The 21,055-nt window shown below is 32.8% G+C and overlaps 1 protein-coding gene across 3 annotated transcripts; it reads left to right on the top strand.

The window, feature by feature from the left end:
• The first annotated feature begins 236 nt into the window (after positions 1–236).
• LOC129917933 (interaptin) lies at positions 237–20,763 on the top strand. 3 transcript variants are annotated; one of them, XM_055998173.1, is made up of 6 exons: positions 237–754; positions 5,704–6,169; positions 6,235–7,628; positions 10,746–11,426; positions 11,486–12,070; positions 12,136–12,421. In XM_055998173.1, the coding sequence occupies exons 1-6, from the start codon at positions 745–747 to the stop codon at positions 12,249–12,251; spliced, it is 3,252 nt and encodes a 1,083-aa protein (XP_055854148.1). In that variant the 5' UTR covers positions 237–744; the 3' UTR covers positions 12,252–12,421. The 3 variants fall into 3 exon arrangements, with proteins under 3 accessions (XP_055854148.1, XP_055854147.1, XP_055854146.1); XM_055998172.1 differs by lacking the exons at positions 10,746–11,426; positions 11,486–12,070; positions 12,136–12,421 and adding an exon at positions 18,918–20,763 and having other exon boundaries at positions 241–518; positions 581–754; XM_055998171.1 differs by lacking the exons at positions 10,746–11,426; positions 11,486–12,070; positions 12,136–12,421 and adding an exon at positions 18,918–20,763 and having other exon boundaries at positions 241–754.
• The last annotated feature ends 292 nt before the right edge of the window (positions 20,764–21,055 follow it).

The following is a 21,055-nucleotide window of genomic DNA, read 5'->3' as shown; positions in this document are numbered from 1 at the left end:
TTTTTCTAGAATCTTCGAGAACAACAAAAAAAAGCAATAATTTACACGAAATGGTGGCGCTAGTAGTAACCTAGCGTTGTATGAAGAAAAAAAAGTAGTAACTCATTACCTCTCACTTTCAGATCATCTCCTTTTCTTATATAATTCCTGTTGCTAAAAGAGTCAAACACTAATCCGGAATAATATATCTGACTCTTTCTATCGTACGATACCAAGGCAACGAATGTGAGCTGTAAAATTTTCGCCGCCATACTGATTTCAACCCGAGACGAGTTCGGTTGTGTTTCGCGCGATATTTTCTGTGTGTCTCCTCAGCTCCCAGCTACATACTACTTTTTTTTTTCTTCTCTTTTTGTATGCGGTGTAGTGTATACGATATAAAGCCATTGCAACAAAGTAGTGTGAGTGTATTATAAGAAAAAAAAGTTGCACTCGTCGTTCTTCGTTGAAAAAGAAAAAAAAGAAAGAAAAGATGAAATTTTCTTTTGAGAAAAAACTAATAAATAAATTATTTTGATGTATGTTTTTCATTGCCATTGTGATTGATTAAAGTTAAATTAACTTTGAAAATAAATTTTAGTTTAAAAAGTGCCGAATTGATGTCAGCAAATTAAGGTCGAAGTGGTGCCGATTTGCCTACTAAAAACATATCTGCATACTTATCACTACACTTTTTGGCAGAAGTTTCTTTTTAATAAAAATTAATCTTATTTGAAGATTTTAATAATTTGAAAAGAAAGCATAATGAGCAAAGGTAAGCAATTTATAATAATATTGAAATAAAGCAAAAATATTCTCTTTTTTTTTTGAGACGAAAAATTAGTGGAATGAAAATTTTACATACAACAAAATTGAATAGATTTTTCCCACATGTGTGCGGTGTGTGACGGTGGTGGCCGTTTTTTCTGTTGAATATTTTCAGGCATAGATGGCGTTCGAGTTGGGTTTGTGTCTTGATTAATGATTGTGTGTTTGCTGGTTGTTATATTAACTGAAAAGCTTTTTTATGATGCGGTTCAAGTTGGGTCAGAACCAGTGCTGCCAATATTGTGTTGATCACTTGGCTCATTTTCAGGGTCACAGGTCACAGTCGTGTTTTATTGGGACTTGTTTAATCAGTTAACAATTGTTTGGCACAAGTCAGCACGTGTATGAAATACATAAAGCTTTATTAGGAGAATTTAAAAAAGCTTTTTAAAACCAGATATTAAAAAAAGCTTGTTTTAAAAAAGCTTTTTCTTTAGATTTTAAAATTCACAGAAAGCTTTGTTGTATTTGGATTAATATAGTCGTGTTTTGATGAGAATTATGAAAAGTAAAGTAAAAGCTTTTCAGGTGATCAACAACAATAGGTTTGTTCCAGACTTTTTGTGCACTAAATTATGATGTCTTTCAAATTATTGAGAGTTGGGAGAGAATATTCTCAGTAGGAAAACAAAGAAAGACTGCCAAAATGTCTTAAACAAGTTGAACACCATTATACAACACAATACATATTTTATGCTTAATTCGATAAACATTAACAGTTTTTCAATGCAAAAGCCACGTAAACGCGATTCAATTTAATTATTTATTTATTTGTTTGACATACATCAAGTTTTAATTTGACAGAACTCATATTTCTGCCGGAAGAAGTTCTTAGGACTAAATTTGTCAGGGTTGGGAAATTTCTTACTCTCTCGTGAGCGCTCTCTTCTACACAAATTTTTGAAGTTGGGAACTCTGACTCTGACAACAAATAACCAAATATGACTGAATTCGGAAGTTCCAACTTACAAACTTCGAGCCATCTTGAGAGTTTTTATTCTCAAATTGTGATTTTGCTTTTCTTCACTCAAAGTTGACAGTTTCAACTTTCGTTTCTCAACTCTCCAGTTGGTAAACTTTTGGTTTTTTCAACTTCCGAAAATCGTAGAAGTTGAGGGAGCAAACTAAGAGTTTTCTGTCAAATTCAAATATTTAACTCATTTTTTTGAATCTTCTGTCAAAAATTATTCTAGATTTGAATTGAATTGAATTTTTCGGTGTGAATAAAAATTAATTTAGAATAAAATGTTTCGCAAAAAGTATTATTGGGAAAAACATCCATCGTCTGCTTCCGGAAGCGAAAATGAAGAAGAAGAATTGTTAAGGATTGAAAGAAGACAATGTAAAAAGTGTGCGCGGGTGGAGCTTGAAAAATGGGACGAGCGTGATTTTAAAAACGCAAGTAAAGTAGGCCATGTTTTAAATTTCAGATCTCCAGTTGAGATTTAAAATAGTCATGAAAAACAAAGGTCAACTTGAGAGTTTGCGGCAAGTTGACAAAGAGTGAAGAAAATGGCTCTTGATAAGTTACGGGGGATAATTTTAGCTTACCTCTTTAGTTAAAAGTGAGTTTTACAAAAGCTCGAGAGTAATTGGTAATTAGCTTCGAATGGTTTTTTAAAAAATCTAGCTTTTTTTTTTAGACTCAGGAAGATAAATTGGAACTGAAAAATTAGATGGAAATGCATAATAAAAGAGCTTTATAGAGAAAAGCTTTACTTTTGATAGTATACATACAAATTTTTGACACATTTACCACTTAACCACGTTTACCAGGTTTACTAAGAGTTAACACCGTTTCTTGAATACCGCTAGTATTTTATTTTCCCTTTTATGCATATAAATCTTTATTCAATGTTCAAATTTGGGAAATTCTACTGCGGATAGCTCTAAAAAAAAACATCTAATAGCTGTGTTTTGGTGACAATTATGTATATAAAATAAAACAATTTTTTCTTGAAAACGGTCCGAAGCTAATCTAATTTTTAAGCACTTTTTGCGGATGGATGTTTCCTACTTTCAAATTGTTCCACATCACAACTCATTTTTGACTTCTGATCTTGTTAAAATTCAAATGACTGAACCTCAAAAGTCACGAAATCATGGAATGTTTAACAAAAGCTTTTAAAAAGCTTTCGAGTTTTTTTGCGCCTACAACACAATCAAAAAAGCCTTTTTTCTTTTTTTTTAAACCTGTTGTGAATTATGAAAAGTAAATTCAATCTGAAGTCTAATAGAGACTCGGCTAAATATGAAATCTAAAATAAAGGCTTTTCAGAAAATAAAACATATTCAGGTGGCACACTGTATCAAACTGTTAAACTATTTTAGGCTCCGAAAAAGGTTAGCAAAACGGCAGCACTAAAAATGAATGCATTTTTTCTTGCGAGATGTAATTTTGATGTGTCCATTAAACAAATCAGTAAACACCTGAATTAACGACGACAAATAATAAATTACCATATAAGAAAACACGAATCTACCTAGAATTAACTAAAAACCAAAAATTGCACAGGCACATTTTGTAGCGATTCTCTAAAAATTCCGGATTGACCAGTAGTAGTTGGAAATGAAATCCTTACACAAAAAAAAAATCTGTTAGCAAAAGAAAAATTAGAAGGAAGATCGGGTAAAACAATTTTGGGATCTTTACCATGAGATAATACCAAATTTAGCCCATGTAGACAAAAGATTGAAATTCGCAAAAGAACATATTGGTATTCTTATGGATCAAAGTTTGCATTATTCAAAGGTGTACCTAGTATGTTTGAAAATCTGTGTAAATTCCTTTCAAAAAAAAATAAAACAAGTATCGATTCTTCGGGAAAAAGCAGCGATTTTTTTTTTCATTGGAATTCGTTTAAGGAAAAAGTAGCGACTTCAAGTCGACTGCAGATCGTATTTTTGGTTGTTTGTAATTCGGCATTAAACTTTGTGTCGGAAGGAATTAATTGGGCATATTCATAGTCGTTTTTAGACCCCAGTTTATCTTTGACTGGGGTTTATCCAATGTTATTTGAATAGGATAAACGCCAGTCTTTCTTAGAAGCAGCTTAGTGAGTTTCTATGAATAAGGCCCAATGCAAACATTTTCTTTTGCGAATTTATTATCGGCAGTAAAGTAATGGTTTCAAAAACGTAATTAGGAAGCCAAGTTAAAAAAAAAAAATAAGTTGGAAATCTTGCGCTTACAGTTTTTATTGTAACGGTAAATATGTAGAACTAGCTAACATGGGCAGTTAAAAAAGATAAAAAGCTGTATTTGGTTTGCCAAATGATGCCATTAAAGTCACCTGGGATAACATTTAACCAGAACTGTTGAAATACTTGACGATTCCTTAGTCGTATTTCTGTCACCATACCTACTTTGGATAGTTTATTGATTAATCTCCTACACTTCTGAATTGCATGAGTAAGAATTATGAAAGCTAATAAAAGCTTTCCACAAAAAACTTTGTGCTGAGCAACACAACACAGAAAAAAACAAACTTTTCTTTAAAGAGCTGAAAATAATTTGCTTTGCAGATACATGGTTAACTCAGAAAGTGGATGATTTGCGTATATGCATGTTAAAACAAATTTTTGAGGCCTAGCTTGACCAATTTCTGGCCTCTGAAATAGGGATGACGGTTGTTAGTACAAAAAACTATTTGCCGTTTTTTTCGTTCGGTTAAACCGGCCAGCTTTAAATCGATTGTTGAAAAAAAAAACGATTTTCGGTTTTTTCTTCAGATTTGAAAACCAAAAACACAAAAAAAATAATCGGAAGATTGCAAAAAATGAAAAACTGCAATTCCTTAGAATTTTGTGAGTATGTAATATTTTCACACTATGACGTTTGGGTTAGGTATTTACGATTTTTTATTCTTCCGGTTTTAACGTTTTTTTTTGTTTCAGAAAAAAAAAAAATAAAAAAACCGGCTTGATTGCCAAATTAGATTCAAATTTGAGTCAAATCAACAAAAAAAAAATCAAAAACCGGTTTTTTAGCTCGGTGTAAAACTGGCCGGTTTAACCAAACGGAAATATAACGAGAAATCCAAAAACCGGGGGGTACATTCTATAAAAAACGAAAGACAGATACAGAACAAATTCTTTCGTTTTTCAAGTTGTATGAATCAAACCTTTCGCACACACGAAAACGTTTATCCGTTTTCGCCATACAGAATCTCACCCCGGTTATTGTACTATCAACCGCCATCCCTACATCCATCCCTGACTTCTGTAAAATTAACAGTAAAACTTGCGAATGTTATTCATGTCTAAGTTATTTATTCTTAAATTTTCACTGTAAATTATAGAGGTTTTATTCTTTTCCTCATAGATATAGCCTTTTATATTCCTCTTCCAAATAAATTTGTTTTTTAAACTAGCTCAACTAGTTCATCATCATATTAAAGCGAACTCCACGAACCTACAATTCTGAAAGCAGTGGCCACTTCTTTCATTTGATATTCAGAAAATCAATAGAATACTTTTAATTTCTCGCCCTGTGTTTTTTAAATAACAGAGTTTGGTTCCAAGTACCTACATATTTTGAAAATCGTTTTTAAAATTAATTTTCTTTCATATTCGAAAATGTTTTAGAAATAAAGTTTTTCAGGAATACGATTTATGCGCATTTGCAAAACGATTCATACATCAGGTAGACTTACTATTATACTGGAAAAAATGTAGATATGTAATCTTCATGAGATAAAAAAAAAACCTTGATGCTTTGTGTGTATGTGTGTGAATTCAGTTTTCGTGACAAAGGACTATTGCCTTACTCAATATACAAGAAAGCTTTACCAAAAAGCTTTCTGAAAACTTAACTTTTCATTTAAATATTTATTTTTTTGTTTTATGTTGTTAATAAATAATCTTTTATTTCTCATTTCTAAATTTTTTTTCTAGACGAACTTGATTTCGATCCCAGCATCCCTGAGGACGAACGAAGATTTTACCTAAAAGCTTATCCCAATGTTAATCATGTACGTGAGCGTAAAGTTCATTGTACAATATGCAAAATGCATATTGGCACTGCTCCATCCAACGAGAGTATTATTCGCATGCACCCAATTCTGCGAGTGACTCATTGTAAAAAATGTCATGAATTCTACAACAGTGGGGAGTTCAGCAAAGGCGAAGATGGCAGCGAATTGTATTGCCGTTGGTGTGGACAAGGTGGCGAAGTCTACTGCTGTTCAAATTGCCCATATGTATTCTGCAAGTCTTGTATTATCTCGAATTTATCGCGCGGAGTAGTAGCCGATATCGAACAAAATGAAAACTGGAGCTGTTTTAATTGTGCACCGAAAATGTTGTGGCCTCTTAGAGCACAACATTGGGCTTTAATTAAATTTATTGATAAGCAAAAGAAGTGAGTTTAGATTATATCAAATTTCCTTTTCTTCACAATATAAAGCTTTTCCAAATTCCTTTCAGGGCAATTCTGAGTTCTAACCTAACTGATTCAGAAATAAAGATTCAAATGACAAAAGACCGTAGCTTATGCTGTAAAATTAAAAAAGTCGGTGGCGGCTATGGAACAGATTCATCAGACTCAAGTGACATTTCACTGTCGCGTCTGAAAAAGAAGGCTGGCGATAAGCGAAGCCGAAAATCACTATCGAAAGAAGATCTCACTGGTGGAGCTTCTCCCGCGCAAGCTAAAAAATTAAAAAACAATGACAATGACGTTGTTTGCACTCCAGACGTTTTGAGCATGCTAGAACCGGAATGTACATTAACAGTGCCAGCAAAGTCTCCCGCAAACGCACAGCCTTCAACTCCGACTCCAAAAATAATGTCTATCCAGGCGGCTCCTCCAAAGAGACCCACTCCTACTCCCCCATTAATTTTACGAAATGTTCAGCAACCGCTTTTGCGACCCGCACCACCTACTCAAGTCTTGAAAAAAACTGTCGTTGGACCACGAATGCCTGCGGGTGGTCAAAGTTCAGATTTCACTACTCCGGTGTACCACACTATCAATGGCTACCGCATTGATTTGAATTCTGCGGCACAGCAAGAAACAGTACGATTGCCTAATGGCAAACTAATTCAAGTGAAACGACAAGGAACTGGACCCCAACAAGTGACAACTGTTCAAAATGCTCCAAATCAACATTCCACGCCAACCAGAGTAATTCATAACATAGCAACTCCATCTGTTTCACCCATTACAAGTGGTCCATCTCAACAAGTTGTACACTCGAGTGGCGGGCATATAATTCGCGCACAGTTGCAAGCTCCTCGTCCAGTTGTTATGCCAACTATGCAAAATAATAGCCTGGGTTCTCAATACCAACAGCAGCTACAACAACAACAACAGCAACAACAACCAACACAGCCTCATTACCAGCAAATAACAATACGCCAGCCACAAATAGCCACAATTCGTTATCAAGGCAATACAGCTCCGCAAATGTCAAATATGATTCCAAACGGAACTATGCAGATTTTGAATGGCACTCAAGTGACAACTACTGGTAGCGGACAACAATTGCCTTCTATTCGACCAGTACCAACTTTCATTAAGCAATTGTTCCCAAATACTCCATTGGGTCAATCGCGTACTCAATTGCAAAATCAAATATTTAATGCAATGGAAATTTGTCAACATTTAATGGGCAAATTGCAGACACTTACCAATTCGAATGCTTATAAGACAGCTAAAAGTATGACCGATGTAAAGGAATTGTATATTCACCTTTCATACTTGCTAACATATGCAATTGGAAGATTTAAGGGCTTGCAAGATAATTGTTTAGCTGATATGAGAGATCTTGGATTTACAAATGATGCGAATAGTTTGGAAAATGGTCAACTTGCTGCAGGTATGTTTAATATTAAAATATGTAAATCTATGTTTAAAGAATATATTTATTTACAATTAGATAAATGACTTGGCTATGGCAAAATATGTAAATAGGTTTTTTTAAATTCCCTATATTTGTTAAATGATCCAAAATCCTGAAAAAAACATATTCCCAATATATCTTTCCTTCAATAATGACGGTTGCACTGAAAATCTATTCCTTTAATCTGAACCTACGCAATAAAATTTATGTTCACTATACGTAAGGTTATAAACTAATGAGGTACAATGTCGTTATTGACAGTGCAATTGACTAGGCACACAGAGGTTCTAAGAAGCCCGGGTTCGGAACTAGCCTGTACCACAGTTTAAACGAAATTTATTCGAATGTAGTCCTATTGACTGAAACTGAAGTCGGCTTTCGCAGATGATTTCAAAGTAATACTTCTATTAAAACCAACTTATTGAGCTTTCTGTTGAGGTCTAGTCGCGGACCTGTGGTTAAAATTCACGTTTAATAAACGCATCATTCATATGTATTTTTTGTATCTAAGTCCTAACCTGGACAGTAATTGAACTTCTAACGCATTTGATGCTCTGTCCGATTCCATTCAAAGGCTTGTTTTATCCTCGCACTAAAATCGTCACTACGGGCGATTTCAATGTAAGCAATTGGATATTTTGTCCAGACAACACCTGAAAGAAGATATGCTAAAATCTTTGCTGAGTTAAATCAACTTACTTAGTTTGTTAACGAGTAAACTGGAATTTCGACCGTTGTTGGCTGAGTTAGAAACACTCTCAACTTGGTTTTTATTTTACATCTGACCCTGTAAAATTTATTGTGTGTTTGTTATAACCTCTAGTTAACTCAGATCACTGTGTGATAACTAAGATAACTGTTTGACAATTTGAGAAATCTAACAGAGCCGGTCTCAATGATTTGTTCAAGAACTTCAACTGGTCAATATGCTTCCTCGATAGTGACGTTGATTCCAGTACAAATATGATCAAAATATAATAATGTTGTACCTGGGCGAAACGCATTTTGAACTACAGGTCATAAAAACTTTATTAAATTGAATATTATTCATCAAGTCCACAAAACATAAACAATGAATTTATTTTCATTATTTTAGTTTTCTTTCTTATTACAAATATAATCCTTTCCGGAATGAGAAATTTTATCCCGAATAAGGTTAAAATTAAAACTATCATACCGAAAGAGAATGCATGGCCTGATTTGAGCTGTAAAGAGGCAAGTTTCCGATGTTACCTAGTCAACCATACTGAGGAAAAGCAAGCTAGAAAAGCCGGCAACGCCCATATTCGATGAACCAAATTTTTGCATGATCAAAAGAAAAATGTTTGCGGTCGGTCCCAATGCTCGTTTACAATGACACGCTCGGTTGAGAAAGCTTGCAAGGTATTTCGCTGCTAACTCTATACCGCCAACATGAATTAATGGGACGACTATTCTGTCGTACTCATACAGTAGCAAGAGTTCTCAAAGATCTTAACACAAATAAATCTGCTGGTCCGGATAGTATCCCCCTATCGTTCTGAAGAGGTGCTTTTCGACGCTGGCAAGTAGAAAACGAATTGATAGAAAACAGCATTTTTTCAGGCTCTCCCTTAAAAAAGCGAATCTTTTTTACCCTCAAACTACCCACCGATCGGACTTACATACTCCCTTCTTTCCAAAGTCATAGAAACGTTGCTTATTTTTTAACTCTCAGAATGAAATCTTCTTAATGACCGGGAGTACGGCTTTCGGAGCAACAGGTCCACTGATGATCTGGTAGTTAATCTCATCGAGCAGTGGAACAAATTTGATGTCTATCTCACGAGCAGTGGAACAAATCTACATACATCGTTTTAGTAAAAGTAAGATTATTCCACTTGATATTTCAAAGACATTTGATAGAGTTTGGCATCAAGAACTTTTTTGAAAAATGCGTGTTTTGGAGTCGATGAACCTCTTTTAAGTAGAATTAAAAATGACCTACAAGGCGTATTTTATGAATTCAAGTCTGAAACCCACAAAATAAATGCATAATCGTTTTAGAATCCAAACCCATGTCTTTTGGATGTATAATTCAACTGCAAAACATAATGAGCTCATTAAATTCCGATCTCGACAACATTGTTCAATGGGTAACCAAATATTTTTAGTCCGCTTAGAGTATACATATTAAAAAAAAAAACAATAAAGCTTAAGATTTCTGCCCCAAATGCTTGATAAAGGACATGCTAAAAAATCGAATTCCTCTTAAGCCAAGACTTTCCACCCATCAGGCATACTTTCCTTTGACTATATTTATATATAGATGAGATGAATATTTTCCAAATCCTCTCTAAAGTAATTGAAAAGAATCTTGAGCAGCGGGTTGAAAAAGTCTCTTCTCTGGGACTAACCTTACTCGTAGTACCTCTCTTATTAAACCTTTCCTTACTTCTTCTGTTAAATATGTTTAAGAATTATATTAAAACACCGCGAATCAAGCCTTATTATAAAGTTAACTATCCTTTATTTATCGTGGTTAATAGAATTTCAATATTATAAAATTAATATTGTATTTCGTATTTAAAGTAGTATAGAATAACGTGTGAATGTTCCTCACCTAGGCAATTAAGATATCATTCACATGGAACCTCGTACGTTAGTTTAATTAACAAAAAAAAATAATTTGAATATGAAGTACATTGTGTTAAAATAAAGAAAAAAAAAATAGTGTTAAAAATTAACAAAAAAAAGTGAAACAACTCTCCGAAGAAGCAGAAAAACCGCCAACCCCAGTAAGTACACTCAAAAAAATTGGAATTTTATGCTGAATTCGAAGGGAATGTTTCCATACGGTCCGCATCGTTTAGTCTAAAAGTATCTTTCATAATGGACCGACTGACCGTTTACTTAAAATTTGTTTAAATATTGTATTGTCTCAATTCCGCGCTATATTGGGACTTAAACTTTTCAAATGTCCAAACTGATGTTCCTTGGTCCACGTGAATGATACCTTATGCTAAATTGATGTTATCAGTAAAAAAAACTTCTTAGTAAGCACCCCGATTCCTCTCGAATTAAGCATAAACACAAATAAAATTATGGTATAAATGTATATTTCTTTTATTTTAGGAATGGACATGGTTCGCAATGGAATGATAACAGATTTCTCCCAAGTTGATTTGGAAAGTTTTCACTCTTTGATTGTACAAAATATGAATCTTATGAAAACTGCAGTAGCAGCAGATTCTTCAACAAATAGTGAAGTTGCAGAAACACCGGGTGTTAGTTCAAAAAAATTGACCCATTTAAATCATAATCGAATGATTCTTGCACAAAATGGTAATCCTGTTAGAACAGAATTAGACGCTACTTCTGAGGCTAATGATGACGATCCAGAATGCCTTTTAGTTGCATTAGATAATGAGCAAAGTCCTGAACAAATTATTCTCGAATCAGAAGATGAAGAAGAACCAGAAGAAGATTGCCTTTTGGTTGAATTAGCTGATAGAATATCTGACAAATATACACCGCCTGCATCACCAACCGTGGAAGAGAAATTCAATGAACAAGAAGAAGAAAAAGTTTTACATTCAGGACTTTTGACTCAATACGGAATTGGTGATGATGAAGAATACGAGAGTGACACGAAGAATGACTATAGGCTGTTAAGTGTCAATTTTACAAAAGAACAAGACTTGAGGCTAATTAAAATTTTAAAAGACTTCCCTCTGTTATGGTATCCGAAAAAAACAAACACTAAACAGCCTGTTATGAATGTATTATGGAAGAAAGTTAATAGACTTATGCCAAGTAAGAACAAAATATAGTTATATAAATTGTCTTTATTTTTGATTTTTAAATCTTTTCAGAGGGACTTAATAATCGTGAACGCTGGCGAACTATGAAAAAGAGTTATAAGAAAAGTCAGAATCTCTATCGATATGCAGATGAATTGGAATTCCTTAAAGATCTTAAAAGCTTACCTAAAAAGAACGTCCAAGCCAAAGACGTCAAAATATCAATAAAAGGCAAAAAGTTCAATATCAACAAAAGTGCTTTGGAAGCGATGAACACAAAAGCAGTCAAAGACATTAAAATATCAACAAAAGACAAAAAGTTCAACATCAATAAAAGTGCTTTGGAAGTGACAAAAGCACCTAAATTAGAAAAAAGTTCAAAAGTTAAGAGAGAAGAATACAGAAATGTAAAATCAAAATCCAGAAGCTTTATAGAAGATGTTAAACCACAAACAAAAGTTGAAACAAAATTAAACAAAACGACAGTTGATCCAAGGACAACAGATCCATTCCAAGATTATGATTTCATTGTTAAGTTGATTGAAGTTGTTGAGAAATATCCGACATTGTGGCATCCGCAATCGGACGCTGTTATAAGGCGATTGCCTCAACCAAAAGTTTGGGATGAAGTTTATAAAGAAATTAATAACCCCAAATGTAAGACAGACATTTTCTTTTTTCTATGATGGATATTGATAACATTTATTTTTTTTTTTTTTCAGATACTGTAAAAGATTTAAAATTAAAATGGAAAATATTGAGATGTTGCTTTTCCCGACATAATGTCTCTGCTGCTCCATTTAGAGATATGTTGCATTTCTTAAAGAAGAAAAAGTGAATGTTAATTTTTTTTATAGTTTACATACAGTTTACAAAAAAATGAATGTTAATTTTTTTTAATAGTTTTAAACTAAACATAAGGATTTTCATATAAATTATATTTCATTTTTTTTTTAATTTTTTAATTTTTTTATTTTTCGTTTTATAAAACATTACATTGAATGCATAAATATATATATATTTGAAGGACAAAAAACGTGTTTCTAACTAACAGCTTGTGTTGTTCTTATTACCGTCACATTTTTTTAGGTTAGTTATGTTTAAAAAAGAAAGTTCTAATCTATTATAAAAATATATTCAAGTCAATTGGAACTTTAATAAACTTCGAGATGACATTATTGTAATATTTGTAAGTCTTATGTATGTATTTGGAACTATGGGCCAAATCAACAACACAACAGTGCATTATATTTTTTCAGTTTATTCTAACTTTGCTAAGGAACATGTGGTTCAAAAATCTACTTTTACCCCATGGATTTTTTTATGTTCTTTTCAAAAAAATTGTATATCATGTATTAGCAAAATTTTAACTTTGCTGTATGAAGTCGACTTTTTTGATACCGATTGTAAAAAATCGGTCAGCAAAATTTCGACACAAAATGACTGATACAAAAGGCCGAGGTAGACTACTTAATATATTTTTTAGAAAATATAGATAGTTATATTAAATATATTAAATTGTGTAAAGTTTTTTTTTAACCAAATTATTCTGGTCGACTTTTTTGGAATCAATCATCTTTCGAAGTCAAAATATTAAGTTTAAATTTACTTCTCTGTCGATAGTAAACACCTATGAAAAACATTTACCATAACAATAGACGGGCGAGTTTTTTGTTGGTAAGGTTATCTTTATATGAGAAATTCCTGCTTGATCCTGTGTCCTATAACACTTACCTACTTATTAGTACCTACCTGAAAAAAAAAACAAATTTGTATTTCTTAATAAAACGTTGGAAAAAAATTTGTTTTCTTGCTTTTTTTTTTAACCAAATGCTCTCTTTTTGGTTCTCTTTTTACTTGCGATATAGGTACTATATATCAAGTTATGCATTCGTACAAAAAAAAAAGTTGAGATAACATTTTTCCATGACATTACGATGGTAGACAATGCCAAAAAAGTGGGTCCCGGAAGTCCGTCTGTCTGTCTGTCTGTCAGTCTGTCTGTCTGTCTGTCTGTCTGTATAAGAACCTACAGCCTAAACGGATGGACCGATTAATGTCAAACTTGGTATGTAGCGTTATTTGGCGACTCTCCAGAGGGGTTTTTGGAATTAATTTTTTTGGACCAAAAATAACGGTACTTGTCATATACCGATTTTAGTAAAATTGAAATATCTCGAAAACGGCTCCAACGATTTTGTTTAAAAAATTCAAATGTTAGTTTTGAGCTAAGGTCTATATTTCAATGAAAAAATTTTTTTTCGAAAATCATTATTAACGGTACCTGCCATAGAACCGTTTTTTTTAAATTCGAATATCTCCGAAACTTCTTATTCGATTTCAACGAAACTTTTTGTGAAGAAGCATTTATATAATTTAAATATAAACCAACAATAAAATTTTCAAAAAAATAATTTTTGGATTTTTAAAAAAATTTTGAAAATTTTTTTTTTTAAAATCAATTTTTCGAAAACGGGACATTGAAATTTTTTTAAATTTTGTTTTTAGATGTTGATTAGTGATTTCTACAAAATGGCATACCAATTTTATTTTCAAACTTTTTTTCCCAAAAATTATTTATAAAAAATGGTTTTTTTAAAAAACGGCTCTAACGATTTTGAAAATTTTTTTCCTAAAAATGCACGTTAATATATCAATCAAAACTGCATACTTTTTAAATTCGAATATCTCCGAAACTTCTTATTCGATTTCAACGAAACTTTTTGTGAAGAAGCATTTATATAATTTAAATATAAACCAACAATAAAATTTTCAAAAAAATAATTTTTGGATTTTTAAAAAAATTTTGAAAATTTTTTTTTTTAAAATCAATTTTTCGAAAACGGGACATTGAAATTTTTTTAAATTTTGTTTTTAGATGTTGATTAGTGATTTCTACAAAATGGCATACCAATTTTATTTTCAAACTTTTTTTCCCAAAAATTATTTATAAAAAATGGTTTTTTTAAAAAACGGCTCTAACGATTTTGAAAATTTTTTTCCTAAAAATGCACGTTAATATATCAATCAAAACTGCATACTTGTTTTGGAGGGCAATTCAATTTCAGATTTTATTTTATTTTTTTTTTAAACGAATTTTATTTTTTTTCTAAATTTCTATATAAAAAGTCTTAAAAATTTAAGCAACTTTAACTCCAAAAGCAAGTTCGTGCGACCCAGTCGTGCATTTTATTTATTCTTCGAAGTTCTCTTTTTTTAAATGTTCGAGAACAAAATGTTCTCTTTTCAAAAAGGTCCCAGATAGAAACCCTAGCCATTATGCCAAGAACTTTTGTATCTGTTATTGCGGCTGGAGTTGCAGATTAGATTCCTGGTCAAATTAATAGACCTAAGGTAGTTATCTGGACCCTTCATCCTCATTTTGTCAATCAATGTTGTAGATTATACGATCGAGCATTCTGAAGTGTCTACTTACGAGTATGACATGAAAATTTGTAGAATAATTTCTAAACACAACCATGTTTTTAAATTGGAAAAACTATCACAAAATCAATTTGAATGTTTTCACTTTTGTACTTTTTCACTTTTCAAGTCAATGAAGTTAAGGTGTCATTTGCGATATTGAGCAGAACATACATTTTAGTGGGATATATTAAATTAAGACTAAGATCGAGTTGTTGATCTTTTCATTTCATGGAACTTCACTATCATTAACGTTTTCCATTGTTCACGCTCTAGATTACGTTGCCTCCAGTGGCTTAAACAAAGAGCTCTGGCATCCGATATAACTTGTCCTTTGAAGCGAAGATCAACTTCTCTTTGACGTATCAAACCTGGGGACTGGGATTCAAAGACTTCTTTGGCAAGTGCGTTTTCTTCCATTTCAATAACGCTCAGGGGTTTCGTCGAAATACAAACACATTTTGCTACATTTCATGGAGCTCTTTATTGTATATTTAGCTCCATTTGCCCATTCGCAAATTGGTGCATTCGCACACGACCCAATATTTCTAGAAAGAAATAATTTGGAAGCGGGTCGCATATCTCATTACTGTATTTCAAAATTCTGTATAATGCTGTATGATACATGACTAAAATTCTGTATTTCAAAATACTGTAAATTCAAAATCATGTAACTGAAAGTACTGTATTAGTAAAATACTGTATTTTATAATGCTGTGGAAGTCGTTTTAAAAAATTGCCTTAATATTCGTAGAAGTTTTGAATGATCATATAATTTTATGGAGTTGGTGATTAATTAAAGCAATGAATGTAAAATGGATAAAAAAGACAAGCAGAAAAAGAAGATGAAGTGAAGTCTATAAGAAGAACATTTGAGTGTCCTATAGTCGGAGTAAAATTGACATGATACCTTGTCTTGAAAAAATTGTCTTTTTAAAATTCTGTAATTTAAAATGCTGTAAAAAGTCTGAAAAATCGTTTTGAAAATGTAAAAATTGCACATTTCAGCAGCATTTTAAAATACAGAATTTTGAAATGCCGTATTTTGACCAACCAGAATTTTGAAATGCAGAATTTTGAATTACAGTATTTTGGTGTATTTTTTGTACATACAGAATTTAAAATACAGTATTTTGAATACAGTATTCTGACCCGTACAGCATTTCGACGCCAACCCAATACATTTTCTATCGAAAGAATTCAACTTTTACTCGGACTTTACCATATTTTCTAGTTCTTTGTCCTTACGTTATTTTCAAATCTAGCTGTGGAACGTTGTCTGTAAGTAAGCTTTTTGGATAAGTATACTGAGATATATAATTTTTGAGTGACTTGAGTACGTTCGACCTTCAGGTGAGATAAGACATAAAAGGCCTGCAGTATTAAGCATCATTACTCTCAGTTCACCAGATCGTTTATAAATACCACTTTAACCCTCTAATGCCTCACCCCGCCTCAAGGCGGTCTTAATTAAACAAGTGCCAAAGGTAGCGGTTTCTTGTTTTTTCAATAATCTGTTAGGCTTTACCTCTAGATTACATATTGTTTTGTGCATTGCTTTTTATTGCAAGTTCTTTGCGCTTGTTGTTCGCGATTTACATTCAATTGAAATTAAAAAAGTGGTATTTTTTGTAAAATAAATATTTTTTTAAAAACCTCGTTTTTCAAATTAAAAAAAAAAATCTAATATTGGTAAATTTCTATTGGAAAAATTACGAGTAAGTAAATAAATTATTTTTTGTTGATTTGTGAAAAAAAGTGATGTGCTGTTTCGTTCTTTGTGTCGTTCATGAGTGTTTTTTTGGAGCCCGCCTAGAGGCGGCCTCAGGTAGTTAAGTGTAATTTTTTTCTTCTCCCCAGTACATACTGATTCCAAGTTTCTCATGTAGATATGTCGAGAAAATCTTTGAGGAATCTTTTTAAGACGAAGGATGATAAAGCTGACCTTGTTGAATATTTTTCGAGTAGTGAAGATACGGATGGTGAAGATTTTGATGAAGATGATAATTTTGATGATCCAGATTTTATGTGTTCGGAAGACGAGTTTTTGATTGACGATTGCTTACAAAACAATCTAAATTCAACTGAATTATTGATGGATCCTGAAGTTGCAAGTCTGAATTTTAGCTCTTTTGCATCGTTGCCTTCCACGTCTGCTGCTGCACTTGCTACATTGCAATCAAATTCCAGTAGTGTTGTATCTGATGGTGTTACTCCACGTTCCAGGAAACGAAAACGCAATTCAAATTGCTTCGAATTGGAACAGGAAGAAGATGGTCCAGATCCAGATATTTCTACAACTGGTCAATTTATTGGGCCCTTTAATTGCATGCGAAATGATGCTCAGGAGTTCCGGTCTATTATGTGGAAGAAGAAAAACTTGCAAGTGCATGTAAATGAAATCATTTTTCGGGGTGAAAAAGAGTTGCCAAATGACGTCAAAGCTCTGAAAACACCATTTGATTTTTTTCAATACTTCTTGACTGATGATTTCTATCAACACCTCGTTGACCAAATGAATTTATATGCTTGTCAACAGAAAATCGAAGCTCGGTTTGTTACTAACAAACAAGAGATTCGTCAGTTCATCGGCATCATGATGTTTATGTCTGTGTACCGATATCCAAATGTTCGTTCTTATTGGGGAAGACATTCATTCGAACCAATCCGAAATGCAATGACTCGAATGAGGTTCGAACAAATACGTCAGTTTCTCCATTTCAACGACAATTCTACCATGGTGCATAAGGGCCAGCCTGGATACGACAAATTACACCGAATAAGACCATTGATAAATCATTTCAATGAACGTTTTGGGTCTATTCCTATGTTACATCGGCTTTGTGTTGATGAACAAATGTGTGCAACAAAAATGGGAGGTAACCCTACACGTCAATATATGCCAGCCAAACCACATAAATGGGGAACTAAGCTGTTCGTTTTATGTGATAGTATGGGATTTTCGTATGCTTGCGAGATTTACTCAGGTGCAGGAGATAATGTGGTGCCTGTAAATGCACCAGATCTTGGAGCATCTTCAAATGTCGTCGTGCGCTTGTCAAAACATATTCCAGATGACGTAAATCATATTGTATATTTTGACAATTTTTACACGTCAATAGGGCTTCTTACATACCTAAGAAGTCGAGGAATTTATAGTTTGGGAACAGTTCGATCAAATCGAGTTCCAAATATAAAATTATCCACCGAAGCGGACCTGGCGAAGCGCAAAGTTGACATATGGGAGGTGTCGATCTAATGGATGGTCTTCTAGGTCGATATCACATTCGTATGAAAACAAGGAAATGGACAAATCGAATTTTTTTTCATCTATTGGATGTGGCGATGGTAAATGCTTATATCCTTTATCATAGGTCAAACAAGGAAGTCACCATTGAACTTCCAAATTTTCGATCAGAAGTAGCTGAGACTTTGTGCATAATTTCAACCGATTCCAAGAAACCTAGAGGCCGGCCAGTGTCATCACCAATACCACCACCTTCGAAATCAAAAAAGTCTTACTTTCCGACTTCAGAAGTTCGATATGATAATGTTGGCCACTGGTGCATATTTCAGGACCGCAATGGTAAGAAAACTTGCAAGCAACCGGGATGTAAATCGGAGACGCAAGCATATTGCACAAAATGTAAAATAAACCTCTGTAATTCTACCTCAAAGTCTTGCTTTATGACTTTTCATCAACGTTAGGTTTATTCTTGATTTTCTTTATTTTTCAGCATTTAAATAAAATATTTTGAATAACCCATTATGTTACACCTGTGTTATTTTTTTTTCATGATAAGACCTGAGCCCGCCTACAGGCGGTCTCCTTATTTTTACCTGTAAAAGGTGAATACTTTTATGTAATGAAAAACTGATTTCAGATTCGTGTTTATCACATGCATTTTAGTATATGCTGAATTTTTGAATCAAATACAAAAATAAGGCATTAGAGGGTTAACATGCCGCCATGACCTAGTCATTTTAGGCTACTTAATAATAGGAAACAATTAACAGTAGTTATGAATATAACAATAATACTTTGAAATTAACCATGAATGTTTATTTTTTCTTTTATTAGAAAAACAAGCCAGCGATGCTGAAGAAGATGAAATTACAATTGTCGAACCCAAAACAGATACAATCAATCTAGATTCTGATAATGAAGATGATCTACCATCGCCACCGCCTAAAAAGCCCAACGGAAACGGCCCAATGCAATCGGCTGTTAGAAATAATAATTCTCATATTGCGTCGCAACAACCTGCCAATCAGGTTAATCAGTCAAATATGAGCATGGCTGAACAACATGTCACTCCAACAACAACAACCAATGAAGATGATGAAATCACAGCTGAATATGATTTCTCAAAGGTTGCAAGTCTGCTAGCTGGTATGTTGGAAGTCGAACTTACCGAAGGCGGTACTGAGTGTGTCCAACAGCCGAAAAAACCACGCAAAAAGACCACACACAAACCGAATCCAACATTAGTTAAACAAAAGGAAATGCAAGAACGTGAACGTTTGGAAAACATCAAAAAGAATTGTATCAAATTGAAGATGGAAGTTGAAATTCCATTGAATAGAGTGGAGGAGATCTATCAGTATGCCAAGCCGATGTTGGAAGAACTTAAACTGGAAAAATTGAAAGCGGAAGAAATGGAAGTTTCGAAAAAAGAAAACGAAATGAAGAAGAAGGAACTCGAAGAATTGGGAGATGAGAAAATAGAAGGGGAATCAACAAAAGCAAATGATATTACTCCAGAAACTTGTTCAGAAAAGGAAAACGAGACAGATGATAAGGATGAATCTGAGGAAGTGGTTGTTGTGCTTGTTGAAGAGTCCGATAACCCAAAGGAAGATGAAGAAGCCGAAAAAGCAACACCAACAGAGGCAGACAAAGGCGAAGGGGATGTGTCTGTTGAGCTAATCGATCAGGACGAAACTCCAGAAAGTGATCGAGATGCAGTTGAGGAGGAGGAGGATTCAGTGCACCCAGTTGAGTCGGCTAAGGTAGATGAAAAGAGTAAAGAAGAAGAAGAAGATGTCGATAAATCAAAGGAAGATGAAGAAGTAAATGAAATCGAGGATGAAGAGAAAGAAAAAGAGAAAGAAGAAGAGAAAGATGAAGAGATGGATGAAGATAAAGAGGAAGATGAAAGTGTAGAAAAAGAGGAAGATGAAGAAAAGGAGGAAGATAAAGAGAAAGAGGATGAAGAAATAATTGAAAACGAAGATGAAGATAAAACAAAAGAAGATGAAGAAGAAAATGAGAACGAAGATGAAGTTATTCACATGAAAGAACCCCAGTTATTCGCCGATGATATCGACGACGAAGAACTGGAACTTTCAATAAATAACGAACTAAATAAGAGCTCCGAACTGCCATTAAACACAACCGAAGGTGACCCAATGGATATTGACATTGATCCACCTAAAATCGATGACAGTGATAAAGATATGATGGAAGTACTTCAAGTCTCACAAAACGAAGATGACAAAGAAGTCGATGAAAAAAATCTCGATACAAGTAGTCTCTCGCACAATTACAAAGAAATTCTTGGACGGACAGAAGTCGTTTGAAAAAAAAAATAGTATACAGAGAAAACGTTTAAAATTAAATTATAATAAATAAAAAAAAATTATACATACTTAAGTAATTATTTTTCATAAAATTATTTATTATTTTTAAAAAAGCATACATTTATTATGTTTGTTTTGTTTTTTTTTTTAAATATATTAAATTTTATTTTTAAATTTTGATTAGTTAAGAAACGGATAGGTTTCCGTTTATTCTAGAATGTTAATTATTTTAAATCTAATATCTATTGTGTAAATAGGAAAAAAAACATAATCGTTAAATAAATCTTCAGTTATTTTTGTATATTAAATATAGGTTAGTGATGATCTTAAAAAGAACTAAATTTGCAGCATTAATTATATGAAATGCCTGAGAAAAAAAAAAAATAATAAAATAAATGTGCAAACAAAAAAATAGAAATGTTTTAAATTGTTTTTGTTTTAAAAAAAAATTTCTATTGAATATAAATGAGGTTTCCACGTTGGAAACGAAAAAAAAAATGATGCTCAAAATGCGAATTTATCAAATACTTTTTTTTCTAATAATTGCTTTTGATAAAAAAAATACAATAAATGCTTAACTAAATTGGCCACTTTTTGCTAAAGTTAAAAGGTTAAAATATATATTGGATAGTTTTT

Source organism: Episyrphus balteatus, chromosome 4 (assembly GCF_945859705.1).
Source record: "Episyrphus balteatus chromosome 4, idEpiBalt1.1, whole genome shotgun sequence".
Taxonomy (NCBI): domain Eukaryota; kingdom Metazoa; phylum Arthropoda; class Insecta; order Diptera; family Syrphidae; genus Episyrphus; species Episyrphus balteatus.
Note: the sequence above shows the minus strand (reverse complement) of the source record. Positions and strands in the feature narration are given on the sequence as shown.